The sequence below is a fragment of the Aythya ferina genome (genome assembly GCF_964211825.1).
Source record: "Aythya ferina genome assembly, chromosome: 8".
Taxonomy (NCBI): Eukaryota; Metazoa; Chordata; class Aves; order Anseriformes; family Anatidae; genus Aythya; species Aythya ferina.
Window position 1 is genome coordinate 1,997,053 of NC_140304.1, and position 24,696 is coordinate 2,021,748.

Below are 24,696 nucleotides of genomic sequence, written 5' to 3' on the forward strand. Positions count from 1 at the left end.
AGCTCATGACATTGATACAAGAGAAGTACCAAGCTATAACCAGCACATCCAGCACAACACTGCCCCTCTGCCCTCTTAAACTTTCTGTTGCCGTACCAGTGCTCCCACCTTACCCCTGTGTGACCATCCAGCACGGCCTCCACTGCTGTAAGGGGTGGACAGGCAATGTAAGATCCTTATCCCTACTCTCCAGCAATATCTATCACCAAAAAGTCATGTCTGTTAGAGTGTCTAGGAAACCATATATTTGCTGAATCCTACACAGTACTCTCTTTTCCCAGCCACGTTTTCCTCCCGTCTCATCTTAGTTTGTTAGCTCTTCGAGGCACATCCTTTCTCAAATGTCTAGACGGTTCATAGCACCTTCTAAACACCACATAAAATTAATAGAAAGGTACTGGATCATTTCAAACCACCAAACAAAATGTTTCTAATTAATAGCATAAGAGCTAACTAGATTTTTTCCCTTTCTTTTTGTATTTTCACTGGCAGAATTCATATTATTAAGTATGTATGTTAAGCACTGCCCAGAAACCCTGCTGGAAACCAGTCCTCCACGTGTGCAGCTCTGTACGGCCAGATACAGAGACCTGGTGCAAAATCCTGAACCCACTGAACTCAATGGTAAAATTCACTACTTCTCTGAAACTCCCAGTGCAGCCTTTCTATTTTTTAAATGATGTATCTAAAAAGAGATATTCTCCACCCGTTCTTGTAAGTTCACACAAACCTACAATACACACATTGTGCTCCTCAGCAGCGCACCACCACAGCCAAATCTTCTGCATCTCAGACAGCTTTCTCTGTATGAGCAGTTTGGTCAAACAATAACAAGAGAAAATTAAACCAGAGTCATGAAATGTACTAAAGTGCTTTTAGGTCACCTAGTACATTTAACAACCAGCTGCTATGGCTCTGTTCACATTATTTTTAAAACATATAAAGGAACAGCACATTAACCAAGCAGACAGCAGCGTAACAACTGTATGTGAAAATAAGACCATGTGGTCCAACACATCCCGCACTCCTTGCGAAGGGCTCCTTGATTACTGAGCTGATGTGTAGCCAGCATTTTCGTTGTGCAATCAGTATTAGGCCAGACTTTCTGGACACGTGTGCCAGCACTGGCTCTTTCAGGAAGACTCAGCCTCAGGAGTTGTTTGTCAGAGCAAGCTGCTCTTCCAGGCTCAGGTCTGCCACTCCCAGTCTCCTTTGGCACACACTCACTCCTCCAAATACATGACTAATTTGTGAGGAATACGACAACTTGGTCATAAGTAAATATAAAATATTAAGGCTATACCAAAAATCTGTAAAACGAAACCTACAAATTCACAAAAAAGTGCGTTACAGCAAGAAAGGATGTAACTATGAATAGGAAACTAACCACAGAGAAGTTTTGCCATTTTTTATTGAACGAATCTTTCAGTATGTTTTAAAACTGAAAAAAAAAAAAAAAAAAAAAAAAAAAAAAAAAAAAAAGAATTTGGGTATTTTGATCTTGGGCAGCCCTTTGAGAAGCCGGGTATGTGGGCTGCTGACCAACTTCAACTCAGTAAGCGGGGCACAAGTGTGTTGGGGAGCAAGCTCTCTGGGCTAATTACCAAGGCTTTAAACTAGGTTTGACAGGGAAAGGAAGGGGAGCTAAAAGTGACAGAGAAGGGCTGGGTGAAGTTTTCACTGCTGTCACTGTTGAAGATAGTAGGGAAAAACCTCTGAGTTGTGCCATAGGATCATCCGAGGGTTCCTCATAGAAGGTGATGATCTTGATACCCCATCCAGAATTTTCTTTTTCTTGCATCCCTCCAGGGGTAACTGTGCCTGCTGCTTCCCTTGTGCCTGTATACCAGTGCATGGAGCATGGGAAATAAACGGGATGAGCTTGAGATCTCTGTTTGGTCGCAGGGCCACAATCTCATTGCAATCACAGAGATGTGGTGGGACAGCTCACATGACTGGAACGCAGTCATGAAGGGCTATGAACTCTTTAGGAAAGACAGGCTGGGGAAGTGAGGGGGTGGGGTTACCCTTTATGTGAGGGAGCAATTAGAGTGTACCCAACTCCACCTGTGGGAGGGTGATGGACAAGTGGAGAGCTTGTGGGTGAGAATTAAGGGGTGGGCTGGTATGGGAGACACTGTTGTGGGAGTACACTACAGGTCACCAGATGAGGAGGAGGAGGAGGAGGAGGAGGAGGAGATGATGATAGATGAGGTCTTCTAAAAGCAGCTGGTAGTAGCCTCACGATCGTGGGTGCTGGTTCTCATGGGGGACTCCAATTTTCCAGACATCTGTTGGAAAAGCAACTTGTCCAGGTATGCACAGTCCAAACTGTTCCTACATTTCATTGAAGACAATTTTCTGATGCAGGTAGTGGAGGAGCCGACGAGGAAGGGGGGTGCTCCTGGACCTTGTCCTTACCAACAGGGATGGGCTTGTTAGGGATGTAAAGGTCGGGGGCAGCTTGGGATGCAGCGACCATGAGATGGTGGAGTTCAAGATGGAACTTGGTGGAAGAAGTAAGGCTAAAAGCAGGATTGCAGCCCTGGTCTTTCGGAGAGACAACTTCAACCTCTTCCGGGACCTGCTTGGGAATATCTCATGGGCTAGGTTGCTAGAAAGCAAGGGTGCATGCGAGAGCTGGGCTACATTTAAACAGCACTTCTTCCAAGCTCAGGATCTGTGCATCCCTAAGAGTACAAAATCAGTAAAGGGGGGCAGGAAACTTGAGTGGATGAGCAAGGAGCTCATCGATAAGATCGATAAGATCAAAAGGAAGAGGAAGGTCTATGAAATGTGGAAAAAGGGCCTGTCCTCTTGGGAGGAGTATAGAAGCATTGTCAGGGCCTGCAGGGACGCGATGAGGAAGGCTAAAGCCCACGTAGAGATGAGTCTTGCAAAAGAGATAAAGGATAATATGAAGGTTTTTTTTTTTTTAACTATGTAAGCAGTAAAAGGAAGACTAGGGATAATGTGGGTCCCTTGCTGAACGAGGGGGTGTCCTGGTAACAGGAGATGCCGAGAAGGCGGAGATACTGAATGCTTTCTTTGCTTCAGTCTTTGCTTCAAGGACTCCCCCCCGGGACTCCTTGACCCTAGAGGGAGGAGAGTCTGGGAAGTGGAGATTTCCCCCCTTGTTGACAAAGGAGTGGTTCAGGAGCGTCTGTGTGGGCTCAACGCGCACAAATCCGTGGGTCCCGATGGGATGCATCCACGTGTGCTAAGGGAATTGGCAGAGGTGATTGCCGAACCACTCTCTATCATCTTTGAAAGGTCCTGGAGAACAGGAGAGGTGCCTGAATATTGGAGGATAGCCAATGTCACTCCGGTCTTCAAGAAGGGCAAGAAGGAGGATCCGGGAAACTACAGGCCAGTCAGTCTCACCTCTGTCCCTGGAAAGGTGTTGGAACAGCTTGTTCTGGATGCCATCTCCAAACAATTGGAAGAGAAGAAGGTTATGAGGAGTAGTCAGCATGGATTCACCAAGGGGAAGATGTGCTCGACCAACCTTGTTGCCTCCTATGATGGCATCACCAGCTGGGTAGATGAGGGGACAGCAGTGGTAGATGTCATCTACCTTGACTTTAGCAAGGCTTTCGATACTGTCTCCCATGACATCCTGATAGCAATGCTGAGAAAGTGTGGGATAGAGGAGTAGACAGTAAGGTGGGTTGAGAACTGGCTGACTGGCCGAGCTCAGAGGGTGGTGATCGGCAGCGCAGAGTCCAGCTGGAGACCTGTGACTAGCGGTGTTTCCCAGGGGTCGGTGCTGGGTCCGGTCTTGTTCAACATCTTCATCGACAACCTTAACGAGGGAATAGTGTCTGCCCTCAGCAAGTATGCTGATGACACAAAGCTGGGAGGAGTGGCTGACATGCCAGAAGGCTGTGCTGCCATTCAGTGAGACCTGGACCGGCTGGAGAGATGGGCAGGAAGAAACCAGGTGAGGTTTAACAAGAGCAAGTGTAGAGTCCTGCACCTGGGAAGGAACAACCACATGTATCAGTACAGGCTGGGGGACGACCTGCTGGAGCGGAGCTCTGAGGAGAAGGACCTGGGGGTCCTGGTGGACGACAGGTTGACCATGAGCCATCAGCGTGCTCACAGGGATCTCCTGGAAAGAGTCCAGCGGAGGGCCACAAAGATGATACGGGGCCTGGAGCATCTTCCCTATGAGGAAAGGCTGAGAGACCTGGGTCTGTTCAGCCTGGAGAAAAGGAGACTGAGAGGGGATCTCATCAATGTATATAAATAGCTGAGGTGTGGGAGACAGAGGGATTTGGCCAACCTCTTTTCAGTGGTTTGCGGGGACAGGACAAGGGGTAATGGCCACAAAACTGAGCACAGGCAGTTCCGCACCAACATGAGAAAGAATTTCTTCATGGTGAAGGTGACGGAGCGCTGGAACAGGCTGCCCAGGGAGGCTGTGGAGTCTCCTTCTCTGGAGACATTCAAGGCCCATCTGGACGCCTACCTGGGCAGCCTGCTCTGATGAACCTGCTTTGGCAGGGGGGTTGGACCCGATGATCTTTCGAGGTCCCTTCCAACCCCTACAGTTCTGTGATTCTGTGACACAAGCCAACGATGTCTGCCTGTGCACATACCCATCACTACTGCCTGCTGACACACTTTGCAAAAGTTCCTTTAAGGTCTCTCGCAGATGCATATGACAGCAACAAGGTTAAGGCGGCTGCAGAGGTTTCTGTTTCCCTGGAGATGGCAGTTTCATGGATGGCTGAGTATCACCACAGCAACCAACTGCAAAAACAGTCTACGGGCTCCTGCCCCATTACTCTGCTGAAACAATTTGTACTACGTGAAAGGCAAGGGCACAAAAGCTGAAAATGGATCAAAGTAAACACTGCTGCTAAAAAGTACCATTTTGTTTTGCTGACTTCAAGGCATCAAATCACAGACTCTGTGTTTTGTTCTAAAATATGAAAGTCAAGTGCCAAGGATTTACGAGGTTGAATTAACTATTCCAGCGTGAAGTCCTTGAGATAAATTCATAGCTCATTTTCCAAAACAATCACTACAAATTTGTGCAAATAAACCAGGTTAAAATGTGCTGTGCTGTACTGTATTACACTGCCCAGGCTAGGACAGCTGTTTCATAAGACGCAAGAGGAAAATTAATTTTAACCCTCAGATCATATAAACAGATTTTCTGACTTACAAATGATGTACTGAAGATGGATTTATGACTTCTTTATTTACTGCTCAGCTGCAAAGATGAAGTTAATTAGTACCAAGCAGACAGGAAATTGAAAATATGTATCACTGCCCTCTATAACTGTTTTCAATCTAACATTATATTTATATATATATAAAGTTATTCTGAATTGCAACAAAAACTAGTATGAATATTATCTTTACAGATCATTGGTGCATACTATCCAGTATAAGAGGTTTAGAATTTCTACTGAAACTCACTTGAAAAAATTTAATTCCAATACATTGGCCGAAAAGAGTTCAGTCAAAGATTAATCCACAAATCCACCTCAAAGGGTGGGACCTAGTACTCTATCACTTCTCAAAAAGCGTTTAGCAATTGCTTTGGGAAAAATCTCCAAGTTACTTTTTTGATTTTTAAGACAAAAGTAAAGAAAAGGTGTATTCTTTAGGCAGAGACTGGGAATTCAAAATGGAACACGTATTTTATCCATTTTTTTTCTATGCTCTTTAAATATTGTGTTACAGACTCGATACCACGCCAGCTATAGTAGATTGCAATGTACAGTTTTCAGGAGCCAACAGCTTCTGGGAGAGAGTTTGCTGATTTTTCCAAGAAAGGCAAATTATGTTCTTATGGTATTACCTTTGAAGGTAATTTTGCCATCCATGCAGCCTTGGCCAGAGACACACCAAGCTTTCTTCTCTGTCAGGCCAGCTCTAAAGGATGCTGCTGCCCAAGTAGTATGTCTGAGCCACACTATCACACAGTGAGCAATGCAGCAATCCCCCCACAACTGCAGTGAGCAACATGGCAATGCCAGGAGAGAGTGGGTTGCTCATTTTATCATAAATACACACCTGTAAGTGGATTGGCATTGCCTGGACCTTCTGACCCATGTTCTACAGATCAACTGAACTGCAATTATAGTTCAGTTGTGAAAATCATGGGAAATATTCATCCTGGCATAATTCCACATAATTCACTGGAACAGGCTGCCCAGGGAAGTGGTGGAGTCACCATCCCTGGAAGTCTTCAAAAGACGTTTAGATGTAGAGCTTAGGGATATGGTTTAGTGGAGGGCTGTTAGCGTTAGGTTGGAGGTTGGACTCGATGACCTTGAGGTCTCTTCCAACCTAGGAAATTCTGTGATTCTGTGATTCATGGCATTAAGCCAGGTCCCATAAGTTATCTAATAAAAACTGAATGCTGTTGTGCAATATTCTGAACTTTATGAGGTACCCCCCAAACTGGAATACTGGACCCACCAAAGAGAGGGTATGAGAACAGAAAGGTTGATAAGGGCAACCCAACTGTGGTCTAGGGCTCATTGCACACTCTTCGGTAAGAAGTACTACCAGAAACCTTTGACCATAAGGTGCTTGAAATCTCTCTTTTTTTAATTTGTCCTGCAACAGGAGCTAAAGGTCAGGGTGTGCTGTGCTAGATACAGTGCAAGCACAACACACAGCTCCATCCCCAAAGAACTTACAAATCAAGACATTCAAGTCCTGCACCATGTGTGTGCCAACATGCCCTAACAAACTATCCTGAAGTATGGATGACCTCCCCAGAGGGTGACCTTAATGCGAAGATGCACTATTAATGTCTAAGGAAAAATGTCAACCCCAATGTTTGTCTCTTAAAGAGGAATAACAGAGTAAAGCTTCCTTTGCCTTGAGTGATGACAGAGCATAACCCCTAAACTTCGGTACCTGCTGCGCTTCGAGCAAAGCAATATATTCTAATGGGCACACAGACTTTGAAAACAAAACAAAAGCTGGGGAGCTTACAGCATATTTAATTGCTATCTGTAGTCTCTCTTCTCCCTCCAGCCTAAGTTCTGGTACCTTTCTAGCCCCAGACATTCAACGACCAAGCTGAGGATTCATGTAACAGGACGGAATTACAGCGCATTTAGATCTCTTCATAAGGATTTGTAATTCAACTGGTCCAGCCAATTGACTAAAAAAAAAATTACAAATAAAATTAGTGCTAAAACATTACCAAAAACATCACAACAAGAGTATGTGGCACGCTGTATGGCACTAGACAAACTGCTCAGTACCTGGCAACAGTGTCATTTGTATCTGCTTCACAACTGATGTTTTACTGCACCAGTGATAACTTTCTCCTCAGAACTGCAAGGGTAAGCAACTGCACTGTAAGTTTTTACTGGAAACGAAGTCACTGAAGAGTCTATTCAGAAAGCACAACAGCTCATACAGCATCAGAAAGTTCTGAAAGAGATGTTGTAAATTAGTGCTTCTAATTTTCTGAAAATGTTGGATCATTTCTGCCCCTAGCTCAGCCACATAACTTATCTTTAGACAAAAATGCAGCCTGCTTATTTCTGGTGTTCCAAAGTTGTTATTTTACGCAGGAGCTGCCAAAAGTAATCACATTATGTTAGATGTTAATCATTTATGCAAATACCTAAGTAATGCAAAAACTAAGTAATACAAAGCTATCCCAGAAACAAACAAAAAGACTTGGCAAACAGGCAGGACAGTTATTGAAGTCCTATTTGCACTAGCAAATGGTATTACTTCCACAGTGCAGAAGTAACAAAAGTGGAAAAAGGAAAGCTAGTTTATATAAGGAAAGGTATTTGAAAAGACAAAGGGCAGCAAGTCATACTTGCATTAATGCAACTATTTCTCCAACGATTGTAAAATTATAACCTAAAGAGTTTATCATACATTTCACTTACAGACTGTACATGTGTCAACTGCCTACTTTAACTTCCTTTACCTGCATAACACAACATCCAGCTTTCCCTGTGTGTATGCATCTCAAACCAGTTTTTGTCTTCAATATTATCTCAACTCTTTATGTAGTTTGGAGAACCAGAGAGCTGTAAAATGAGTTTCAAAAACTTCTGGCTGCAACAAATAGAGCAGAGAGTCAGTCTCTGTGCAAACATCTGTACTTTGCTCTGCCAGCTACAGTTAATCTTCAGATGCTATCCCTGTTGTCTTGGGCACCTGTGGAACAAGGGCTGCTCACAGCAACCAGCCCCCACTGTTGGTGCAATGGAAAACCCGTGCCCACCACCACATGGGCTGGGACCCCTGTGCCCATTCCTGCTTTGACCCTAACTAGATGCTTGGGCTCCTAAAGATTAAGTGAAACCATCTGTGCCATCTGCCCTTCCACAATGCAGTCAGGCTTCCCAGCACTTGAAACCTGAAAACAAAACATCTCGCTCAGCTTTGCATAAATCAGTAGATGTCAATACTGTTCACATGCTGTATAATGAATCTCAAGGGGAAAACCCTCCTTTTATACATTTTGTGGGAAAATTTCTTGTCTTTAGATCTAAGGACACAAGATCCAATCCTGCAAACCTGAAGTACAGCATCTGCTTAATGTTGTCCTATTCACAAAATGCTATCACATCAGACTTGCAAGTTTAACAATTAAGGTACAAAGTGCGTAGAAATAGGAAATGTTTCCCCAGATAATATTCTGCTCTGTACCTACTTGTACATAAATGTGTTTGTTTGTTTTTTTTTTACCTTTTCTTCGGTGAATTACCTGGGCTGAAAAGTGAAATCTGATTTCCTACTCCTCTCCCTTTCCCCATCCTGAAACTATTATTGAGTACTTGCATTAATGTTACCTAACACCATTATAAAAAAAGGTAGGGGGGAGTCATGGGGGGTTGCCATGTTGGAGGCTCTATGAGCCTCTAAAACCCAGCTCCTGTCCCAGAGAAAATGCTTCTTACACGAATAAAAGATCAAAATTATGACAGGACCTTTTTCCTTAAAGGCATCTGGGGCATTCTGAGCAAGTCTACACAGATTTCTCCAGGTAGACAGAAGTTCCTGTAGCCTGTATTTTTAGCAACTTAGATGTGTGCTAGGCACCCACCTAGAAGGTGCACCATACCACAGCAATGCATTAATGCAGCTGATATACCTTGCCTCTCACCAGGTCTTATTAGTCATAGTATCAAATTAATCCAGGTTCAAAGACTCGGTGTCAGCACTCTCTCATCTCTTACAAGCTCTGAGTGTAGACACAGCAAGTTCACCTCAACTGGAAAACACCATGCAGACTTCGCATTGCACACAGTGTTCTAAGAACATCATGGCAAAACTGGAATCAGAACAGTGAATTTCCAAATCCGAGTGGAAATCCTGAACAGCTGAACAACTTATTTTCTGCTATTTCAAAAGCTGCAGGTGGAGAAGGGGAAGATGCTACGACACGGAGGCTTCACAAAGCAGGAAAAGATCTCTTGCAATATATATGAAATAGATGATGGAAGACTGCAGGACAAAGGGTTTCACCACTCTGCGTGTAACACACCTTGCTCTTCAAAGGTTTTGCAGCCAGACCACACACAGGTGCAGATAACTGGAAAACAGAAATGCCATTCTGCAGGTGTCTTTTGAAGCGGCACAGTCAAATAGAGAAGCGTAAAATACGGAGCTCACATTTTTATTGGACATATAAAACCGAATTCTTGCTTTCCAAGCCAGGGTAAAGAAGAGCATGTGTGTGCATGAAAAAGTGAAAACTTAAGCAGCAACACCAGATTTAGGAAACAGCTTTGTTTACTTTATTGTCAGTAACCCACCAGCCTGAGACGTGGGGCAAGCATTTCTCTAAGGCATACACTCACAAGTGGTAACAGAAATTAAATGCAAAGGGAACTGCTCTCAAAAGTTTAAACAACTGTAACCAATATATTGTCTTTCTACTCCCCTACCATCCGGTAGATCTTCATTCTTTCCAAATTTTTTTTCATCCCCAAGAAAAAAAAAAAAAAAAGAACTTTTAGTCTCTGCAAACAAAACAGTATTTTGAGAATATTTTAGAGAATGGAATTAATTTCTTTAAATAATTATATAATTAATTTCATAATTAATTAAATTACTACTTTAATTAAATTACTACTTTAAAAAGTTCTAAGAAACCAAATTTTCTCAGTTTATCAGCACTACCTATGTAGGTGGATTTAGTATACTTGCAGAATCAAAGTCATGAAAACCTGACAAAATCCTCCAAAAGATGTAAATGAGGCTGTCACACAAGTATTTTCATGAACAATGATGTCATTCTAAGCACTTCTTATCCACACAGTCTTTCTGATTCTTGCTTGAAAAGAGATTTAATGAAGAAAACACTGGCTTGCTTTCCAGCTAATAGTGTAATAACAGAGTGCACCTTCCTGTTTGCAAGGTTTTTCCATAAAGCTTCAGGTGCATTCTCCGTGTCCGTTTTACCCCAGTCTAAGTATCGCTTGAAACCCAGATAAGCAGTGGAGGAAAGAAAATGTGTTCCAATACATGTTCTGAAAAAAAAATAAAATAAAATAAAAAGCAAGTGCCACTGTGCTTCTCTGCTAAGCAACAGCATATGTAGTAACGTCCAAAAAGGCTTCAAACTTTCACTTCACCACCTGCATGGTGGTGAACAGACTGTGTCCATGCAGAACAAATGAAAAAACTGCTTCAATTCGATCACAGAAGAGTAAGCTAGACTTCAACTAATCTTCAGGACTAGAGAACACTGGTCATTTTCAGAAAAGTATTAGGTTTTAGTACTTTTTCCTCATTGATGAGATTTGGATCATCACCAAAAATTACCTTTTCTCCTGGAGATGCTACCACTACTGTCATGCTTAATCATATCTATGACATGAACTCCAGCCACAACAAAAACATTTCTGTATTTTAAACTGCCAAGGCAACTCCTAAAGACACACTGTCCACTATAAATTACCTATAATTCCTTCAAATTTTTTTAAGCAACCTGAATTTCATCTATTTGTACCCCATGGTGGTGCTATTTTTGCATCTTCTCCTTTAAATAGGTTTTACCACTGTGGAAGCATTCTGGTTTTGTTTCACAGGGAAAATGAGAAACTCCTCTAGAGAAACACAAACTTAGGTACATAAAAAGCATTAGCAAAAGCACAATCTACATATGCTAAAAAAAAAAAAAAAAAAAAAAAAAAAAAAAAAAAAGTAACTGTTTCTTCCTCTTATCTTTCCCCCTTTCTTTTACTTTCTCGGCTGATACAGGAGAGCAGCTGAAGTGACTACCTGGCACAGCAAGCTCCATACAATTTATGTTGGAAATTTTCCCTGCTGCTGGGAGGTTGGAGAACAATTCCAACTTTTGGTTCAAACAGACACTCCAGAGAACAACATAAACATGGCCACTCATGACAAGTGTTGCTTCAACATCTCCCTCACACACACAAGCCCAAAGCTAGACTGGAACCTGCCAATCAAGATTGTGATATAAATGGACTCCTGGAAATACCATCACTTTCTTAATTATCTTTTCTTGGGAAACTAACGATAGACAAAGCAGTGATTTATAAGTACTCGAAGCCATGTCAGCCACTCCAAGCTTTAAGGAGGGAAGGGGAGAACAAGAATGTGAATCACAGCTTATGATCTCAATCAAAACATGTGCATCTGCCTGAAAGAACGTGTGAACACAGTGCACAGTATGCTTATACACAACTAGCAGAGAGGGAGGAAGAAAGCAAAGACTTGTAAGTCTTCTAGTAAAGACCGTGGCAGCTGCCCAGCTCTCTTTACAATCCTGCAAGAGCAAATCAGTATCTGTGGGCACACACAACAGAGGAAAACAAATATTAGTAAATGTTAGACGCTCCAACTTTCAGCTTCCAATGGGCCATTTTAATAAGTCAGCAAAAACGCGCAATTCAAGCAATCAGAAAAGACATTCTGACATTTTTTTCTTTTGAACCCTTTAGCCTGTTGTGGTGGGCCTTGGCATTGCTTCACTCACCGTTCCAAGCAGCTCTGTGAAGCTAAGAATAAGTCTCATTTTCTGCGTGCAATAAACATTCCCATTTTTAAAAACAGAAAATACCAAGGGTTTGCTCAGTGCTTTCCAAGTCATGAGAAGTCACTGTGGCCTTTTTAAGAGTAGACAGGCTTCAAACAATACTTCTGCAGGACACCAGGCTCTGTGCAAACAAGCTCTTCCAGCTGACACATGACTTCCTCTGGCACTTCTGGTGGGCAGAACTGGGAACGATTGCCAAATTCAATGACCAGCAGTTCCTGAGCTGACTGAAAACAACCCACAAAGACTGCAATCCAGAGCAAACTAGATGAAAAAGCCACATCCAAGACTGGATTTTATGCAAGCACAGATGCTTCAAAGTGCTAACAAAGAGAAAAGGCGAGAAGACAGTTGTGAGAGATCCTTAAATTAAGGCTGAGGTGTCTTTTTTAGTCGTTGTTTTGTTTTTTAAGAGGCATGGCAATGCAGTGTCCATCAAATAAGGCAATTAAGATACCAGTTTCACTAATCTGTTAGTTGCATGGGAGTTGCAGCTTTCAGTAGGCATGGCACCCCCTGAGAAAGGCGCAGTATTTTTAGGCTTTACGAGCTCTATCTTGGGCTTCACTTCTCAGTCAGCCAGCCCAGTACCATGCTCACTGCCATACTCAACACCTGCCTGGACCCCCTAACAGCACACTCCTGGCTCCTGCAACGTGCTGCTCTCCTCATACGCTTGCCCCCTTTCTGGACAGCAATATTTCCAGCTGCACCACTGCTCTCAAGCCAACTCATTATAGGTACTTCATGCCATGCCTGGTTCAAAAACCCTGCATATACCAAAACCCTGTCACATTTTTGCATTGCCACCTGCAAGTCTGCTGTCAGACTAGCTATCCATTACCATGGCCAAGCAAAGGTCTTCAGAAAGTGGAGAGGCAAAATCAGCAAAATACCCTTGCAATGTTGAGATCCAGTCTGTACTTTGGCAGAGGCACAGTGCTTTGTTTTTCTTTGAAAGCGTCTTCTAGAAAAGCAACTATTTTTTCTTTAAAACAAAAGGCTTTGGTCTACCAGAGCTACCAAATGTGCCCAAGTGCAGCAGCACTGGCTTCCCACTGTCCCACAGCTGATGAGCAGTGGGCAGATGCAACAAATTCTGGCAATGCACTATCACACTAAAACAAGAGGCTTAGCAATGCATAGGATAATAGTCCAATTATTTTAATTTGGAAGAGGAAAGAATAATCAGATTAGCAAGTGGAGGTTGCCAAAAGAGTTTTAAGGCCATGCTGCAGGGTGCTTCAAAAATTCAAACCAAACTAGCCCATCTTTCTGGCCAATTTGAAAGCATCTGGTCAAGCTGACATCAAGAGCTCAGCACTAAAAACCAAGAGTGGAAGAAGCAGCTGATCTTAGTTTTACTGTATTTGAGATTACGGAGTCTTAGAAAACACTCCAACGTGGGCATTTGATTGCCACTTAATTGAAACCTATTCTTAAAAAAGCACTTTTAGAAGAAGAAATAAACAAAGTGGAATAAAACAAATGACTAGGTAACAAAAACTTCACTAAATACAGCTGTCAAATAACAAACCTTGAATACCCTTCCTGCCTGCTGTTGACAAGAACTCAAGGTCTTGGTGCAACAGGTTTGTGTGTCTAAACTGCACTCAGAAAGTGACCCCTTTATCAAAGCTATATCTCAAGGCTGTTCCCAGATCTCTGGATGCCTAAGCATGAAACAAATATTTTCCTTGATGCAGCCACAGTAGGGCTGCTGTGGTGTAATTTGAGTAATTTAAGGCATCTAGTTCTGAAAATTATAAATAAAAATAGAAATCTAGAACCCAAAGGACAGAAAGAGTCACAAGGTAATCACAATATATTAATTGTGCAGGGAGAATAAAGAAAGTTAACAGGTACAACCAGGAGGAAGTGTGAAAAAGGAAGCAAGGTAACTGTCTCAACATTTGAAGTTAGGAGAATTAGCATGGAAATTGAAGTGCCAAAATAATGCCTGTAATGCTGTTTCTCCAGAAACTTCTACTCTGGGAACACTTCCATAATTCAGGAAATGGAATTCCACCTGGTTACGTACATGCGTGGACCTTTCTGCAAGGTCATAATCCCACAGAGAAGATGAAGAAATGAATTAATAATACCTACTGGGAAAGCAACAAAATGCCAAAGGCACACTTATTCTGATTCCACATGCATTATACAAAGTAAGTGTTGATGTAAGCCACTTGCCAGCATATCTTAAAGTATTTGAGACAGTATAAAGAGCTGGGACACACAGCTGTTAGGCAATTTTAGGTTCATAAATCAGCACTTTTCCATAAAGTATGTAATACCTAGCATTTGCAAATGTACAACTCAAAGCTAAAACTGATTTCTTAACAGTATGTTAAGAATAATTTTTGAAGCAAGCTTCTGAAAGTAGTTAAAATTAACACACTGGGAAATATAGCAAATGTAGAAAAAAATAGGCAAAATGAACCAGGATTTTATGCTCGTTGTCCAGATCTTCAGAGTCCTAAAATACAAAACCATTTTGACAGAGAAGAACTATCCTGAATTCAGGATGCATAGCAAACATCCGGATGTAGAAATATGTTATCAGGGGACCGTTTCAGTGTCTTTTCCTGTTCCAGTTTTACAACTCGCAAGCTTTTCAGAAAATACTTAAATATCAGATTTAAATGATTTTGCCTATCATTTTATGACTATAAGCAGGTCAGCTCAGGAATCTGAGGCTACTTCCCTAGAAAGTACCTGGCTATATAATTAGCCTGCTCTATAGAAACTAACACACATTTTCATAACAAGTTTGCTCTCAAAGGAAAATAATCATCATGATTTTTTTCTTCCAAGTAACACTGATTTAACAGTGAGAAGTCTCTGCAATTATTACAGCCTCAGCAGTGTTGCTCAAAAATTATGAAAATAAAGATGAATCTTTGCTTTTCCTGCCTTTATTTCACATAACATGTTAAAAATCTGCATCAGGCATAACATCTTAAAACTATTGAGGATGAGGATGTCAACGAAAACAATAGTGAATCCATTGCCAGGAATTCTGATTCCGTGTAGTCACATGTATTCAGTCCTAAGTATTCACATGAGATTAATTTTATATCCCTTTGCTTCCACCCCCCCTTTAACTATTCCAAGTGTGGCTGCATGCCTGAAGCAGCTCAGGGAAACTCAAATGACATGTATGTCATTTAATAATGAATTCTTCATTATTTTAAGACTTGATAATATACCTATTTAAGGAGTGATTTTAATCTCAAAGTATATTTTTAAAATTTTCTATACATATTTTTCTGGTGCAAATCACTAGAAATACAATTGTCTTCACAAACAACAATTCTTTCTCAGAATGAGCGGTTTCACAAAAAGTAAGTTTTTCTACAATCTGGGAAACTCAAGTAGTAAAGACACCCAAAGCCAAAGAGAAAGTCCCTGTAAATGTTCAGTAGTTCCTGGCTTTCAGCTGAGACCCAGATCAGTGCAGAACTGCATACATGCACTCACTTCCCCAGGAATATTCGATCAAACAAAACAAACAAAAAAGCTTGCATTCTTCATGCCAAGCTTAATAAAAACACTCGTGCCTATTACATGCACCCGTATTCTATTTCCTATGATAAAGCACGGCCAATATGAATTGCGATAAAAGACAGTTCTAAGAAATACTTCAAAAAGACTGGAATTTTGGGGGTCTTTCTTGAAGAAAATGTCTTGACAGTCTCAACAAACGAGATGTCATTCCAACAAAGATTAACAAAGTAAAATAAAAATAAATGCTTACAGCATTTCATATGACCTTATATTTATGAGATTTCAGCCTTAACCTGAAAGTGATAAATTACTGATTTAGTTTTGCAAGGAAGTCGGAATACATAATACATTTCCAGTTTATCTAGATTTTCCATTTCCAGGCAAGATAAAAGTACCCAAACCTTACTAAATTGTTACAAAAAAAGTCTACAAGCATTACAGGAGGAACACACACCTCTGCCATGCCCTCCCTCAGCATTAGCCACCCTTCCTATGTTTAAATTTGCAAATGCTTGTCTGTATAGAGTACAGATGTGCCAAGTATTAAATTAATGCATACACATATGTTGCATATTCAAGAGAACCAGGATAACTGCACAAATACATGTATGTTTAATGTGTAAGTCCTCTAACAAATTTGCTATGGGAAGTTTATACTCCTCTGAGCAAGTAAAGAATGTTTAATTCAGCAGCATCTACACAGGGTAGGTTAAAAACAAAAGAAAACCCAACCTCTTCTGTCCCAAAGCAAGCCCTTGCTTAAGAGATTTTCAGACCTTGCACTGTATGTTATTAGAACTTCAACCAGCCTCTGAATAAATGCATGATTTATTTTAAGCACTTTCAGTGCTGCAGATTCTAGCTAGATTTGTACTGTCAAACAAAAATACTATTTTTATGCTGGAGTACATTGGCTATACTGTATGACATATCTCCACCTTTGCTATCAGCTTTGCAGGCAACAGGAAATACCTCAGCTGGTAAATCAAACTAATTTAACTTGAGGTGATGGGTACCTTCTACTTTAAGACAAAAGGACATTTGGAGTTCATTTGTACAATAATGGAAAGAGATAACATTTGCTCTGCTTTGTTTTCTGACTGATCCTTTAAGTAAAAACTGTTCTTTCCAAGTTGTTTGTTCTCTCTTGCTCTACACTGTTGCCAGCAAACCTTGCTCTAGCTTCCTGTTCATTTTCAGAGCAGGCATCTCCAAGGACTGTAACTGGAAAACAGCTGGGTGAAGGAAGCTAAGGGCTACACATTGTGAAATACATTCTATGCCCTACACTTTAGTACACCACAGAGGTGTGCAGAAAAGACAGTTGGGGCAAACTGCTTTCAAAATGTTAGCATGTTAGATGAGGCACAAAGCATCTTTCTCCTAGACAGCAACTATGTTCATTCAAAGCCAAATATTTAAAACTTCTATCATTCTGTCAAGACAATTAGACAGTACTGGCACAGTCTGCAACCTCGCGCACATGTGAAACTAGTTCACATTGTGCATGCATAACTGCAGTCAAACTACACTGTTACACAAGTAGTGCTAAGAACATCAAAACAGGGCGAAATTTAGTTTTATGCAAATTTAAGCCCTGCATTTGATTCATTCTGGCCCCGTGGGAGGTACAAACTCCAGCTATAGCCAGTTTCCCCCCATGCTCAGGCACCCTTTGGTAACTAAGAGGTTACAAACTGATGCTACATCGTGTCCCTACAGCAAGGGCACTCTTCTGCCCCTTTTTCAACAGAACTTGTGATTACCTTGTGAGACCTACCCGTCAGACCAAATTTGTCTAAGACTTGCCAATGGACTTAAAAGTTCTTGGGTGATGAGAGAGGCTCTGACAAATACATAGCAGAACTACACAAGGCTTTTAGTTTCCATAGGAAACTATATTGGAAAAAAAAAATAACTACAATGGGTTTTACATGCCCAAAGAAATTACTATACCTACCTTTTTTTCCACTGACAATCTTGTGCCTTGCAAACTCCAAGACAACAACAAAATCTCTGTTCCTCATTCTCAGCCCCACACAAAATAAGTGTAATTTTTCAGTTCAACTGTCATGGAATGAACAGAAGTAAATCTGATGTTTTTGATTAAGAGCAACCAATAAGATGCCTACTTAAAAAATAAATAAGTTTTTCATCATACACTAGACATTTTAGTCAGTGTAAATAGTGAAAATGTATACAACAGCTGAAGTTCCATGGATGCATACAACAAACCCCACACAGCTATCAAAGTTAGTGAAAGCTTTGATTATGGCCAAGAGTATTTGCCTGAATTTAACACACTATAAAAGATTCCACTTAAAAGTTCTCCCAGCAAAAATATAGCTCTTTTTCTAAGTTTCCATCTGCTGGATCATCATCTTTGTTCTCTCATTACTAACTCTACTAATTTTGTACATACACATTGCTCTCACAGGAAGCAGTGCTCAGGATTTGTATGTGTAATACTGTAAGAACATGAACTAAGAAACTCAGCTGTCATGGCATGCAATGTTTTCTTTTCACTTCAGCACTCTGTTTTGATGTGTTTTGAGAGTAAACAACAGTACTGCACAAGCTAACATCAAAAATTTTCTTCTCAAGCTGTTGCTTCCAGAGCAGCTGAAGTTCTTGACAGTCCCTCCAAGTGCAACGTACATAAATAAGTAATTGGACTGTACTGAAGAACTACCATAGTCAGTAACACTTGATTTCTGTTCAGCATTTCCCCCTCAGTGAAGCATTAAGGATGTATTACAGGGCTAAAAAAATCTGAACTTAAATATTTGTTTATAGTGGTCATGGCAGGGATCCAAAGGTATTCATGTTAATTTACAACACATTTAGGTAAACGATCTAGCTTTGAAGACAGCCAATTCTGTAAAGGCCTCTTGTAGATCCAAATCTGTTTCTTATTTCCTTTGCCCACCCCACCGACTTTTTAAACCATACTTCGTGGTTGTGAAAGGTGATGGAGAGAATGACTGGGTATGGAAGTGGTTTAGTCTTATGACACGCAAAGCATCTGTGGACAGTATCCATACAAATTGTGCAGGCTTCTTTGTAGTCTTGCTGTTCACAATTCAAAAATAACTTTATTCAGCAAATAAACATGGAACAATCCCATTTTTAGACACACATAGCCAGGGATCTGTAAAAAAAGCAACTACCCCTTTACCTCTCTTTCATGGTGGCCAAGACCTTCCTCAGGATTTCTGAGATTGAGGACATGCACCTCTTGTGGCAGGCCCGTTGTGCCTCGGCTTGCACAGCCAGATAAGACGGTAAAACTCTCCAGTAAAGCATGGACTGGGTGCGAATTGTTAACAGGTGATAAGACACACTCGCTCCTAGGCACAGGACCTGCAGAAGATTATACAGATGTGCTACATTTAGAGAAAGAAAGCAATACATATGTTACATCTATCAAATAATAAAGTCCCTTTTGGTCACAGAACAAACAGGAACACAAACAAGCTTCATGTTCATTTTCCACATTACAAAAAAAAAATAAATATTTTAATTGTCCTTTTAAGTTCTTCTGTATATGCTAAATTGTTAATTCATTTCTCTCTTTGAAAGTCTAAATTTAAAGTACATACTCCAAAATGGAAGGTAGTCTTGTCTTTACCAGAGAGCAAATGAAGGATTAAAAAAGAAAAGAAGCCCAAAAATACCGCAAAGGAGAAAAACAACAGTGAGGGTGGTAGGAGGAATTGTTTAGTCTTAGATGTGAATTATTTGTTTATGTCAAACATTGTTATCCCCAAACATTGAAAATTGCAACCACATATACAAAACAATGAAACGTTAATCTCTAGTATAAAGTAATCACTTTAGGGCAAGTTGGATTTGTTGCTTTTGAAGCAGTGCTGATTTATAGTGAACATCGTTCAAATAAATTGGATAAAACAGTAGACATTTATCACATGATAAAATGAAATGTTTGTTTACTGATTCTATTTTGTGCCTGACTGCAATTATCTACACTAATAACAGATATCTAGTCCAAAACAGAGTGTACGCCCTTTCAAATAATCACCACAGCAAGATGTAGTGCCATACTTGTATATAGTATGTGAGACAGTGTGATGTGATATAGCTAGCTAGCACAAAAGCTGAAACATACAGAGCAGTTTACATTTGAACTATATCTCAGGAAACTAAAGCAAGACAAATATTTATGAAAAGCAGCCCTGCTTTTCCAAAATGGCCCAAACCCACCCCTGACAGTAACAGATACAGTATGTTTTTGATTCAGGTCACAAGAGAATGTCAATTGACTTAACTCCTAATTTGCACAAAAGTCAGTCAGATAAGAATTAGATGAACCGGTCAGTTCAAAGGCGGACCATAAAGTTCATTTCTCTGGCTAGCATACATCTGCAACTAAAGTAAAATGGTTTTGTTTGTTCCTAAATAAAAGTTCATAGTTAAAGAAAATCCTCAAATGATCAAATAGCACAGCTCTTGCTGGTTTTGTGAAGTCTACATCCAGCTATCGTAGCACTAGACATCATTTGACCTGGGTGTACGTGTATGTTTAATTACATTAAGATTGACCTACACTTTGCTGGTTACAAATACAGTTCACCCAAGATACAGTCAGCAACTGGGCACTTAAAGTCAGAAAGCCCATCTTAAAATGGAATTTATGTAGAAAAAGCAAAGCCACTTATAACAGTGAGATTTCTGCAATGCCTTCGGTCATGCATGCCTTGTCCTGCAAAAGGGGATGTTCCTGAAACCCACCGGTGCATACTACATATCCTGCCAGCTCCTAAAGAACAGGAGTTTTTGTCAAAGGCAGTGCTCCAGGCATAGATTGCACATGCCTGTGCTTGGGGTGCAGAAGATAAACTTCGTACTGTGTACAAGGAGTAGCACTGACCCGCAGCCTGGGGGACTGGAGACTTGGTTTTAGTTGTGTTTTTTTTTAACCTCCTTTTAAAAGCACACATATAAGATGAGAGCAGCCTAAGCAATGAATGTTGCCCTTTGTAACGCTTGATGAAACTTTAGAATTAATAACAATAATATCAGCAGTAGAATGGGCTCCTTTTCCTGATTTGCAAATGCAGATCAGAGAACCTGCAGATCAATGAGCCCAACCACTGGTGTGCACATCCTGTAGCAGAACAAGCTATTATACAATCAACACAAAAAAAACATTTCTAAACACATGTGTCAATTGGTTTAGGGAATTGTTTTCTCTTGCAGACCAGAGTGGAGGGAGATGACATTCGTTAAGATGCCTCTCTCATACAGGAGCACAAAGTAAGGGAAATTGAACATTAAAACATTTACACACACATGTGAGTGAAAAAAAAAAAAAAAAAAAAAAAAAAAGAATACCAGGGTGTTTGGGGAGAGGAAAGTACAGGGCAAGATAGCAGTCTCTATGTAAAGGACAGTTAGAAAGATAAGACAGTCTGGCACAGGAATAAAAAACTGTAAGACTTGGAACAAGACGGAAATGGAGCTGCTGACAAAGAATGCACGCTTTTCTTAGCAAAGGTTGAAGAGAAAGAGCTAGTACCTCCCTCTTGGCAGACGGATTCCCTCCTGACTACCTGCTTCCATGCAGTTCTCCTACGAATCCTTCCCTCCAGTCTTCAGCTGGTCTTTACTTGTACAAGCCTGCCACACTAGTGGAGACTATGCAGATTCCTCCTCACTGGACCCATCTACATCAAAACGGCAGTGAGCAGGAGGTGCAGGTGTGAACTGACACAGCAAGAGGCTTTCTGTAACGGCTTCCCTGCCTGGCACCTGAAGCCCATGTTAGGAAAGCCCTCTCTGCAAGGCAGGCTGCTCTATTAGCAAAATGGAAACATTCACAGAGGGAGTAGAAGTTCACATCCTGGATAACCATGTGCAGCTGAGCTTATCTACACAATGAAGGGCAAGCAAAGGCATGCCCATGCTGCCTGAGCTCCGTCCTCGCTGGAGGAGGGCCAGACCTCCTGCAAAAGCTGTGTAACCACGCTGGCAGCGTGCCTGAGCAGCAGTACCAGCCCTGACAGGGCTCACTGCCATAGCACTCCAATGGCACCAGAGCAGCTCCATGACTTGTGCATGCAAGCTGGCTCCCAGCAGGCCAGCCCGGGGCGTGCCGCGGCGCGTGACCAACTGTGCAGGTACGGCAGTATTTCCAACTACCCGTCACCACCACAGCCTGCCTCCAGCCCCACATTAGCTCCTACCCTCGTGTGTTCTCCCCTCCCCTCTGCCTCCTGAGCTACTACGCTCCAGATGTTGCCACTATATGCGTGCTTCAATACTTTCTTTTGATTCCTTGAGATTTCTGTCAGCTCTGTGCACCACTTCCTTCAAATTGGAGTTGTTCTGAGCCACCCAGAAATCAACATTTCTGGGAGGGAGAGAGGAAGAAGGGGAGTTTTTTCTTCTGGCAGAGTTGTTTTCAGTCCAGACTCGTTACTGACCAAGAAAAAGTCCTTGAAATTTGAACCAGAGATCAGAATAACTACTGGAGGCTAGCTCCATTGTATTCAAACCACATCTGCTGTCAGATTACCCACATACAAAGATTTATGGTGGGGTAAGTACCAAAGAGGCTTACACTAGATGTTGCATTTCTGCAAAGTTTTGCATAGGTGTTTGTGTAGTTATGTCCCAGTTCCACGTTATGCTTCCTAAGAACTCAAGACTCATGAACGTTGTCTCATTAGCTTAGTGATATGGTTTAGTGGAGGACTTTTTAGTGTTAGGTCAGAGGTTGGACTTGGTGATCTTTGAGGTCTCTTCCAACCTAGGTGATTCTGTGATTAAATGTGCTGGCAGTACCAAACAGTCATCTTCACGTGCTGAAATTTGCGTATTTGCCCAACCACCAGCCAGGGCAGTAGTGCCATGCTGAGCGTAACGTTTGCATGCCTGGAGCTAGTGCCAAGTGAAGGGAGTCTGTATCATCAAGTCCACTGATGCTGGTTTGTACATGACATGAGCCAGTTCCTTCTGCCACCTTCTCTCTATTTCTGCTCTATTTTAGTCTATTCTTACATGACCCACACACCAGAACTGCCTTCATTCAACTTGAACTTCATTCAATACTTGTTAACATTTCTTTCCAGCACTACCTACTACACCTACAGGACTTTTCTAGAGAGCAGGGTGTCACTCCCAGGCACTCTCACTCCAGCAAGGTCTCCTGTCTCCAAATTAACTGCTCTTGCTCTGTTTGGCTCCTCTCAGACTCCTCCTGCTCACCTTCCTTCCCTCCCTGACATCTTCCTGTGACTGGAGAGCTAGTTACTTCCTCTAGGTAGCTGGAATCCTAAAGAGCGTGCATTTACAACTCTAAAGAAAAGAAGAAAAGGAAAAATAAAAAAAAAAAAAAGAAAAAAAAAAAAAAAGAAAAAAAACAGCCAGAAAACCCTTTCTGTGACACTACTAATCTGATTGTTTATCACCTCCACTCTGCCTGCTTGTGTTTGAAAGCCAAGATGAAACCACAGCCTCATCCTGCCTGGGCTTCACAATCCTGCTGCTTCACCATACACAAGTGCTGAGATTGGCAGCTTCTGCCAGCTGCTCACTGCTGGCCCACATCCTGTTCTTGACAACTTCACCTGCACTGGTGACACTAACATCCTGCTAAAACTCAAAATGATTGCTGCTTAAGAGCCAGTTTGTTCAGCTGATTCATCAGGATTACCCCTTCAGCTACAGGCATGTACAGATACTCTCTTTCACCTCATCCCTACAGCTCACAGATTTGTAACCTCCAGTGTGTACATCCTAGTGTGGCTACAAGCCTTTGGAATTCAGTCTTTCCTCTACTGAGGATATAAATGCGTTCACACAGTCATTATTTGGCTTTTGTTTAAATATCACTGCTTTGGACTATATATTCATTCAATCCTGTTAGCAAATCCTGGCTCTTACTGCAATTAAAGATTAATTCTTTAACACCTGCAAAGCCTTTTGAAGAACATAAGCAGGTTAGGTAGTTTTATAAGAACCACTTAGTGTAAACGTGTTTTCTGATGGCAAACATTTAGTGAATTTAGAATTTTAGCAAACTGATCAGCATTAAATTATTTTTCCACTCCACAATACTATGAATATTTTAAAGTCAATCTTCATGCAGATCCAACTTTGTTTGATATGATCATCTGGAAGGTATTCAATACAATTTCAACATTCTTATTTCCCATATCATCCATGCTACTAATGAGTAGCATGTGTTCTAACAAAGGAGCAGAAAAGGGAGTGAATACAAAGGTGGAGTATACCTCAAGTAGCAGCCGAAGACCAGCTCAGAACTATGATGGATTTTATTCAAATAGTAAAGGCTAATATACTTTGTTATATTTCCATAGAGATTTCTAGTGTTGTCAGCTGAAAAGTGTGACCAGCTCCTGCAAATTGCACAAATCTGTGCTGTGGGTTCCACAGTACATTAGCATGGTTTCCACACACCGCGCAGGAAGATTGAAACCACACCAACGAGATATAACACTCTTTAGATGGACAGATTTATCCTAATTGATTTTTAAGTGAGGGAATGACACATACACAGTCATTATACATAAAGACAAAAATTCCAAATCCAGACTTGAGAAACACTAGGGATTTTCTGCATTGTCAGGTACAAAGCAATATAAATTACAGCAGATCCTGCTAGAATTCATCATTTTGAACATTGTAGAGCAAGTCTTAGAGGAGGATAGCTATCAGAGCAGAGATTTGAATATGCCCAAATGGCAGACTCACAAAAATTGTTTTCAAGAAGGTTAATTTAAGGGCATTTTTAATATAAACTAGTGACAGTGAAAACTGGAACAAGAAGGAAAGAGGTAGGATCCTCAAAACTAGTTCTGAATAGCAAAAAAGGTTCTGAAAAGCAAGAGGAGAAAAAGTCATTTTCTCTTGAACTGAAGAGCTTAAGAGTCATTGCAGAGCACCTAAGCAGACTTAGTAATAACTTTGTCCTAAAACCTTCACCACTCATTTCTTAAAAACACAATTGCATGGATGAAGAGCCACTATTCTACGTGGAATAATTTTTAACAACCTATACAACCTTCTAATAAAGGATTTCTCACTGATGGAATCATGTATACCAAAAATGTTATAAACAAGGATTGAGACAAACAAGAATTTACAAGTGAGAAAGTTATGCCTGTCACTCAAAGAGAAAATAT

General features: G+C 41.2%; 1 protein-coding gene across 3 annotated transcripts in view; it reads right to left on the minus strand.

The window, feature by feature from the left end:
• The window catches only part of TGFBR3 (transforming growth factor beta receptor 3), a 161,014-nt gene that overhangs the window by 66,593 nt on the left and 69,725 nt on the right, over nucleotides 1-24,696 (minus strand). For all 3 annotated transcript variants that reach the window (XM_084527515.1, XM_084527514.1, XM_084527513.1), the window contains one exon: nucleotides 18,705-18,889. In XM_084527515.1, the coding sequence (XP_084383641.1) occupies nucleotides 18,705-18,889 (185 nt within the window). The remainder of the gene's footprint in view (nucleotides 1-18,704; nucleotides 18,890-24,696) is intronic.